At 46.5% G+C, this 9286-nt stretch overlaps 1 protein-coding gene across 1 annotated transcript; it reads right to left on the bottom strand.

Annotated features, from left to right (window-relative positions):
* Nucleotides 1-1954: 1954 nt before the first annotated feature.
* Nucleotides 1955-9066, bottom strand: RCN2 (reticulocalbin 2). The gene is made up of 7 exons (XM_018568475.1): nucleotides 8917-9066; nucleotides 7464-7569; nucleotides 7002-7198; nucleotides 6522-6635; nucleotides 4954-5050; nucleotides 3812-3954; nucleotides 1955-2376 (listed from the first exon to the last, which is right to left on the bottom strand). The coding sequence occupies exons 1-7, from the start codon at nucleotides 9064-9066 to the stop codon at nucleotides 2224-2226; spliced, it is 960 nt and encodes a 319-aa protein (XP_018423977.1). The 3' UTR covers nucleotides 1955-2223.
* Between the last annotated feature and the right edge of the window lie 220 nt (nucleotides 9067-9286).

Genomic DNA, 9286 nt, shown 5'->3' with positions numbered 1-9286 from the left:
TTAAAAGCCCCCACATGTCATCAATTTAGAGATACCCCAAAATACTGGAATTATTGCTCTCACTGCGGCGTGCGCGGCGATACCCAACATGTGTAGCGCGTTCGTCGTTTTCATACGTAGGCGCGCCCGACGCGTATTTACGTGGCGACGAGCGTGCTCGTGGGGGGACTTTAAAACATTTTTTTAAATTATTATTATACTTATTTTATTTAAATTTAAAAAACTGTTTTTTTTTTAACTTTACTTTGACTGCTAACACATAGGGGGGCTTGCAAGCCCCCCCCCATGTGATAGCAGATGGTGGTGACAGGTACTCTAAGGTGATGCTGGGGGTCCAAAAGACCCCCCAGTGTCACCTAACACTAGAAATAAGCTATTAAAGTGCAGATCGGCCCCTTCTACGGGACACAGAAGCGATCTGGCGACAGGTAAGTCGCCAGAATCGCTTCTGTTGTCGGCTTTACAAGTTTAAACAGAGTCATGGCGGCTTTTGCCAGCCCCGATGCTGGCGATGTACACTGTACGTCGTCAGTCACGAAGGTGTTAAGGGCTCAGGATGATCCCAACTGCCTGTATCCAGCATTATATCCCATAAGGGGCGAAAAAAAAATTTCTGCCCCGGGCGCCCAGAACTCTGGTTACGCCACTGGTCCCAGCAGCTTCTATATTCCTGTGTTCTTAAAGGGCAATGGAGAAGTCAGCTGTATTTAAAAGGTCAACGTTGGGTATCTAAAGATTCAAGATGATCAGCTCTCTTTAATAGAAGGCATAGTATACTCAATGCCCAATCACGTAGTGACATATGGCTTGGAGGATCGCACCATGATGTGTGGCACAGACAGAGGCAATTGACACTCCAGGGAGTGTTGAATGTTGAGGCTGCAGAACTGAAATGGAGTGGAGGTAGGAGACCGGTCTCTGGAGAGGTGAGTATACCGTGCCTTCTATTGCAGGGACCTGGCAGTTTTATATCTTTAGAAACATGACAGGGTCTCTTAAAAGGTGCTCTATGAAAGCTATCAAATACTGGACGTCCTGTCATACATTATATGGGCAAGGGATTGTGGACACCTGACCATCACATCTTGCTGGACACCTCATTCTAAAATCTCTTTAAACCTCTCTTTAAGGCATGGAAAGTGACAGGTAATACAAATCAAATGCAAATAGGGTTATGCACACATGGGCATTTTTATTCTGGTACAATCAACACCAATAAAAAAAATGGCAGAAAGTCAGGAGGGTGCAGGACATGCTGGGGGGCACATTGAAGTAAACAGAAGTCAGGAGGGTGCAGGACATGGTGGGGGGCACATTGAAGTAAACAGAAGTCAGGAGGGTGCAGGACATGGTGGGAGGCACATTGAAGTAAACAGAAGTCAGGAGGGTGCAGGACATGGTGGGAGGCACACTGAAGTAAACAGAAGTCAGGAGGGTGCAGGTCATGGTGGGGGACACATTGAAGTAAACACAAGTCAGGAGGGTTCAAGTTATGGTGGGGGGCACATTGATCACTTCAAGTACTGTACAGAAGTCCATTTAGTTTTTAGTAATTTTTTGTGCAACCCGCAGGGAAAATGACAGCTAAAAAGAGTGCAGCCTTCCTATAGAAAGTAGATATATCTATAACATTTGGTGCTTTAGAAAATGCCATATCCCTTTGGCTAGGAGACTTCTTGGCTATATTTGATAACATGTTGGGCTTTTTATATTAGTAACTTTAAATTAGACAATCTTGTTGCACTTAAAAGGTCTCTCACTGTGGCCTTGAAAGGTGCTGCCAGACTCTGTCCTGCTTTCAGGATTTTAAAAATAAATAAAATGGATCAGGAAAGGCAAAAAGCCCGTGTGTGCATGCCCTAATATCTGACAATGACTTCAGATTTTAACTTTAATCCAAGGTAAGTATGTAACAAAATTCATCTCTGAGGACAGGCATGATGGAGGCCATCTCTGAGGACAGGCATGATGGAGGCCATCTGTTACACACCGCCTTGTAACATGAGCCATTTGTATCTCCACAGACAAAATATACTCTTCTAAAATTTGGTCCGGGACTTTCAAGAAGGAAAGAAAACTATAAAGTTAAGTTTTTATTAAAACCTAATGGAGGTTCTTCTATACCGGGCTAATCTCTGGCTTCCAACTAAGTTAAACAAAGTAGTCTTTTAGTCATCCAAGACACGTTATAAATAGAAAAATATTTAGCCCACATTTGGCCGTTCAGAGCTCGTCGTGGTAGAAGTGCTCGTCCTGAAGCTGCCGTCCATAATCTGTGGCTTCGCTGGTTAGAAAGATGTCCCGATTCTGCAGTATTTCTATTTCCGACAGTCTCCCGTCTCCGTCCTTGTCAATGGATTCCATCAGATGACTGGCCTGCACGAGGGAGAGCAAGATCTGTCATAGCAGTAACACTAAAGTGACCTACAGCTCCAGGGTTTTACCATGATTAGGAGATGGAAGTAAAGAGCTCGGCTGTAAGATCATCTACTGACGTATAGAGCTCGCATGTGAAGTTATCTACCGGAAGTATAGAGCTCCCCTGTAAGGTCATCTACTAGAAGTATAGAGCCCTCCTGTAAGGTCATCTACTAGAAGTATAGAGCCCTCCTGTAAGGTCATCTACTGGAAGTATAGAGCCCTCCTGTAAGGTCATCTACTGGAAGTATAGAGCCCTCCTGTAAGGTTAACTACTGGAAGTATAGGGCTCTCCTGTAATGTCATCTACTGAAGTATAGAGCTGGCCTGTAAGGTCATCTACTGGAAGTATAGAGCCCTCCTGTAAGGTTAACTACTGGAAGTATAGAGCTCTCCTGTAATGTCATCTACTGAAGTATAGAGCTGGCCTGTAAGGTCATCTACTGGAAGTATAGAGCTCACCTGTAAGATCATCTACTGGGTATAGAGCTCGCCTGTAAGGTCATCTACTAGAAGTACAGAGCCTGGGATTAGGTGGTTAATGTACAGGTGCATGAGCATAATTAAGCAAGGATTGCCTTTTTAACCCAGAGTTTCATCAACGGAAGTTGCTGAGTGGTTGTCAGCTGCTTCTTCCCGTGACCTGACCTGTGCACTTCTTCTGTGATTTGACTCTGTAATATCTCGATCTCCTGGCTTCTGACTACGGCTTCCTGGTTGCTGCTTTGTACCTTCTCTGCCTGGTTGTGCTTGACGACTTCATCCCTGGCTTACTCCCTTGTCTACGTGCGTTGCCTAGCTATGACTGACCTTCACCTTGCCTTTGACCCAGCTGCATCTAAGGTACTTAGGTACTCGTGCTCCTCCAAGCTTCTGCTTAACCTATCTCGACTCCAGGGATTAGACAGGAGATGCAAGGGATGCCCCCACATTGCTTGGCCTCAGGTATGTGACACTTCCTCACTGCTCTAATTCTCGGCACAGGCTGAGTGCCAAAAATAGAAGACAACTGTAACTCCACAGAGCAGGATGAGAATTTGAGTTATTGGATTTTAAACTGAATAGGTACTTTGATGTTTACTATGGCCATATCTGGGACCAGCATGCACTAATCTGTCAGAACCTTTTTCTGTCTAGAGTTCCGCTTTAAACCCTTCCCGTCTCTATGCATAATGAAAACAAAAACTGGATTCAAGATCTTTTTTTGGTGATATTACAAAGGGGCCCAATTTAGACAAAGGATTTCCATGAATAAAAATACCTGTAAGCCAACTAACAATGGGTTGATTTAAGACCAAAAGTAACATTAGCACATTGCAAATGATTTGGAGGAAACATTGCAATGATCACAAATGATCAGAAAGTCCCCTCTCAGACTCAGAGTAAACCTTACCTCTTCCTGTGAGATCCCGACATTGTTTGGAACAATCCAAGACAGAAGTTCTATTGGGTTGAGTTTCCCATCGCCATCCTTGTCATAGTCATTGTCAAAGCGGTCTCTCTCCACAATGACCCACTGCGGGTCTTCCGTAGCATCTTTGGGAAATTAAAAACACACATTGCTGCTAATCCAACAATTACCACAATCACAGCCCAATCTTTTCACGACTCCCAACCCTTGTGAACAGCCAGTAATGCTCTGCGTGGTCTGGTTGAGGAGATCTGGAAGAAGTGTAACATGAAACATGGTTGCACTCCCTAACCGCTTCCCAACACCCACTTATCAAGGTGATGTCAGCATTCTTCTCTGCCATGGTTTCCTATGAGCCACACATGGCTTGATTAGCTTTCCAACTGCTGCATGTGCCCATGTTTTTGTGGTCACTGTCATTGTAATGTTTCCTGCGTCCATTCCTTAAGGGATTCCCCTTTTGTAATTACACCTGAAGGTCATGATCCCAATCTCAGCAACTGCTGTGAATGTTTTTTAAGCCCTGATGAAGGGGGTCCATGTTTGCCCCAGAAACACATTGGCACTTTGATGCTTTAATTCTTACCAATAAAAACTCCCTTGGACTCTTCTTTGTTTGGTGTTTTTTTTTGTTCTAACCAACGTCTCCAGGCCCCCTTCCTGCCTCCTGTGGGGTCCCATGTAGGTGGAAGTGCAGCCACTACCAAGCAATTGAGCCCAACAAAAGAAACCCATACTACAACCATGGGAAGATTACAATAAAAGATCACATGCCGCTCTTCTTAGTATAAAGATGGCTTGGTGACATACCCCTAGGGGGCACTTCCTTTACTCCCTGTGCTCACAGGAAGTGGATTGAATGAAGCTTGGGGTAATATAACTCCCAGGGCACTGGTCTTCAAAGCGATGAATCTGGACTGGACTTGAGCTGGGCTTGGGCGTAATTCAACTCCCAGGGCACTGGTCTTCAAAGCGGTGAATCTGGACTGGACTTGAGCTTTCAGCAGACTCAGACAAGATATCTCCATCAACTACCCCATGTACAACGTTGTCTGGACTTGTGTAGACATGTCCCGGTTCAGTTTGGCCCCCCCTAAAAAGTTGACGTCTATTTTGCATCATACCTGGATCCTGAGAGTATTCACCGAGGTATTCTTCTAGACTAACAAATCCATCCCCATCTTTGTCATGTTCTTCTAATGCTCCTTCAATAACAAACTCCTGCAATTTAATTAACAATTCATTAGACTTCAACACAACAAAGCACATTACACTTGTATTATCTGTTCCCCAACACAGTGAAAAAAAGGAGGGGTGCAGGTGTTCTAATCCTACTTTTTTGTCCTCCCCTAAGCCATTTGCCTCCCACCTTTCTGCTAGGAAACCATTCTCCCCAGCATAGTTTGCTCTCCAATGGACCTCCTGTGTCTTGGGGCTACAGTGGAGAGGTTCATAAGTGTTGCGCCACCCCCTGTGCTGGATACAGCGGTTTAGAACTCACCCAACACCACCCTCTTTTCCAGCAATACTGTACCTCGTAGTTAACAGGCAGGTGTGGTATTAGGACACCACAAATCCAACACCTTCACATATGCGATAGCAAGACGTGTGTACAGTGCTCTCCTGTCTGTGCCCATAATACGACCTACTTCGCCACCCCCTTCCCTCTCCAACAGACGATGCTACGAATTATAAGACTTGCAGATTAAAGGCACGCGCCACATCAGCGTTTCTCAACCTTTTAAAGGGTGCCATGAATGCAAAAAGTGTGCAAAGTGAGGCACTCTATGTAATTGATTTTAAGGGGGGGGGGCCCCATTCAAAACCACAAAAAAATAGGGTTCACTCCTTCACATCAAAGTCTTTTTTTTAAACCAGGAGCCCTCTTCACATCAGAGCCTCCCCATTTCACATCAGAATCCCCCCTTCACATCAGGAGCCCCCCTTTACCGAGCACTCCTTTTATATCTGGGTCTCCCCATTTCACATCAGAGATCCCCCTTCACATCAGGAGCTCCCCTTTACACCAAAAGCCTCCCCTTTACATCAGAGTCCACCCTTCATATCAGAGCACCCCTTTCATATTTGAGTCCCCCCTTTCCACATCAGCGTTTCCCCCTTCACATCAGGAGCCCCGTTTGACGTTATTGTCCACCCTTCATATCAGAGCACCCCTTTCATATTTAAGTCCCCTCTCTTCACATCAGTGCTCCTCCTTCACATCGGAGTCCTCAGTTCCCCCTTTCATATCAGAGTTCTAAAACAAACTTTCGAGGCACCCCTGAGGAAGCCAAGATGCACCCTGGTTGAGAAAGGCTCTTCTACATCACTGCCTTGTGAGACTGCAGCATTATAACACATCCCCCCAAATTAAAATAACCTCAAAGTTGAACTCCAGAATACTGCCCACTTTGGAGTCTCAGATCCCTTTCCCCCCTGTGAACAATAAAAGTGCTGTACATTTTTTTTTACCATGATTCAACGGGAATGCACTGGTATGGGGGCGGAGCTTAGGGCTGAGGTGTACTAATGATTGTCAGTTATTTGCAAAGCTGCAAATCAATGGCTGGTGGGTTGCGTCCAGGGACTGCGGAGATTGTTCCCGCCCACAGAAGGAAGCCGTGATGTCATATTCCGCTCCGTATAGTGAATAGCGTTAGGCCGTAAGCTAATAGTCTTCATGGGTTCTTACCAGCATGTAATCAGTTTCTTCAGGATGCTCGAAGTCTGTAAATTCTCTGAGATTTAGTCCAGGAATATTGTCACGGTCTGCGCGTTCAAATCTCTTCTTGTCCCTCAAATGGATCTTTCAGAAAGACAAATACTTTCATTAAAATTAGGGCTGGTAATAATTAAAATTTTCGTGTTCGATTAATCGAATTTTTTTTAATCGATTAATTTCGATTAATTATAACGCAAAAAGGGACGAGAAACCCCAAACTGTTCTTCCCCTGTCACGGCAGAGAGCCGTGACAGGATCGAGAAGTGAGCGACCGTCCGGTATGTGTTCGCTCACCTCCCGATCTACTGAGCCGACCTGTGACAGTCTCATTGTCACAGGTCGGCTAGAACTACGAGGTGAGTGAAAAGCACCCCCCCCCCCACCTCATACTTCTCCTTTAATCCAAGGTTCCCTTTTCAGCATTGATGAGTAACACGACGAGTAATTTACCAGGCGGAAAGACTCCTCCTCGTCATCTTCCAGAACGGTATCTTCAGAGTAGTCTATGATTCGGTCATACATGTGCATGTTGTACTCCCTCCACGTGACGATCCCATCGCCATTCTGGTCCACCTCCGCAAACTGCTCCTTGGTGTCTTCTAACACATAGTGCTTGAAGGACTTCTGGATCCACCAGCTGAGCTCATCTGCAAGGTCACAAAACGTCAAACTAACCCAATGATGCAAATATCCTCATTGGGGGGGGGGGAATTTATCAACACCGGAGCCGGAAGTATCTGGAGCAGTTGACCGTGGCAACCAATCAGATTCTTTCTTCACTTTGCTCAGGCAAGGTTTGAAAATGAGAGAGAAAAGCTGATTGGCTGCCGTGCAAATCTGCTCCAGTTGTGATAAATCCCCTCCACTGTGTCCAGTTTTGTGATGGGATTACTTTAGCCACCCGGACTTTACCTTCAGTAAGGTATCCATCCGCATCCGTATCTATCCTCCTGATGATCGATTTTAACCTCTTCTGCTGTTCTTCTGGGCTTAGCTCAGCAAACTCTTCCGCTTCTTCCTTGGAGAAGTACAAACAGTGCGATAATGGGTTAGACAGCCGACAAAGTCATTTCAAGTCCTACATGCCACGGTATCTCCCTGGAAACACAACTCATTCAGGAAGAAGGAAAAGTGTCTGTGTTAGCTAAGGGCAGGGCCAGTTCACGCCACAAGTGCGTTCCATGCCCCCATGGTGTCAGGCGCTGGGGGGGCATAGTTTACTGGCCCCTGGAAGCGATTAGCCACCAAAATCGCTTCCAGTGTGAGGCCGAGAGTCAGCTTTACACAGGTGCCGGTGTTCTATCGAAAGTTCCAACCCGTCGGGATCTCCAACCATCTGACTTCCGGTTTAGTTAGCAGTAAGAGGTTTGGCCGAGAAGGCTGTACTGCACGTGCGCCACCCGCGCCATTTCCCTATACACGTACTGCACAGCAATAAACTATTATAATGTGCTAGGGTCAGACTAATCCCAGCACGTTATTCATCTGAGATGCCCCGCTCAATATGGCCGCAAGCGGGGCAACTCTCGAGGAGTTGGAGTTTTCGACAGAACACCTGAACGCACTGGATCACATCCCAACCGGCTCCCTGCGTTCAGGGGTCAGGAGGGGATGTGACAGTGGAATTTTTTTTTATCCCCACTCCGTGTCCTGCACTATGCATTTCAAATTTGTCTCACAAATACAGAACACTCATTGCTCAGCACGGTCACCTGACCAAGGAGAAGCACTTCTGACCAATGAGAGGGGGGCAGATTGGAGGGGGTAATTCCATTTTACAAAATTCGCCTGGGAAAGTGGAATTACCCTTTAATCTAGAATTTTGGTGAAGCTGAAAGCGGGGAAAACGGCATCGGGTCGGATGCCGCCATGCCGGGCTCAGCTAACGCGGAGGTCGCGCTCACGGGAAGTCTGGATCCCTGCGTCGGCTGACCCATACGGCGGAAGTCACCACTGACACCGGAACAGAACTCATCAACGTCCAGCTTTACACTGAGTGGCCAGATTATTATGACCCCCCCATCAGTACTTCGTTGGGCCGCCCGTGACTCCACGAGATGGTGAAAGGTGATGTGAGGAATCTGACACGGCACTGTTACCCTTGTGTTGTCATGTACCAGTCTTGCCCCTCCCCCGTTCTGCCCTAACATTGGCTAGTCGCTGACGGTCAAATCACATCTACTGTCGTGGTAAACAACCCGCTTCCCTATTTATAATAGTCTGGCCCTCTAGCAACTTCAGCGCCAAATTATAGCCAATTTGCCTACAAACGTCAGGTGGTCATAATAATCCGGCCACTCGGTGTATATAATAATCCGGCCACTCGGTGTATATACGGGAGAACCTCCCGCTCTTCTTACCGTACCTCTCCTCCGAGGAACATCTTCTTGTCGTAGTCGGCGTTGTGCTCCCCGTCCACGTAATGCTCGTCGCTGGAATGGCGGGGCGAGCTCTGCAGGTGTGATGCGCCGAGAGTCAAGCTCACGGATATAAATACCGCCAACGCGTTCATCATCGCTCTTGACGGAATCACTGGGGGAAAAAACAACAATATTCTCATTACCGCGGGGCCTGGATTATAGCCGCCATATTGTTCTTTATAGTAGAGAACACTGAACAGACTTATAATTTAACCCTTTTGCCGCCAGTGACGTAAGGCATAGTGGACCCTGGCAGCTACTGTCGGCTTTACACTGGATGTGATTCTGGCGGTTGTAAATCTGTCTGATCGGGGG

The sequence above is a fragment of the Nanorana parkeri genome, unplaced genomic scaffold (genome assembly GCF_000935625.1).
Source record: "Nanorana parkeri isolate BGI_ZX_2015 unplaced genomic scaffold, ASM93562v1 scaffold1192, whole genome shotgun sequence".
NCBI classification, from domain to species: Eukaryota; Metazoa; Chordata; class Amphibia; order Anura; family Dicroglossidae; genus Nanorana; species Nanorana parkeri.
The sequence above is the reverse complement of the archived record's forward strand: the minus strand, read 5'-3'. Positions and strand labels throughout refer to the sequence as shown.

What these genes read in the sequence shown, in the direction of transcription:
- RCN2 (XM_018568475.1), bottom strand. Translation starts at nt 9,066, where the DNA reads ATGATGAACGCGTTGGCGGTATTTATATCCGTGAGCTTGACTCTCGGC. An exon ending in AGGAGGAGTCTTTCCGCCTG is followed by an intron (nt 6,636 to 7,001) that starts GTAAATTACTCG and finishes TCTTTCTGAAAG; the next exon opens with ATCCATTTGAGGGACAAGAA. An exon ending in AAGAAACTGATTACATGCTG is followed by an intron (nt 5,051 to 6,521) that starts GTAAGAACCCAT and finishes ATTAAATTGCAG; the next exon opens with GAGTTTGTTATTGAAGGAGC.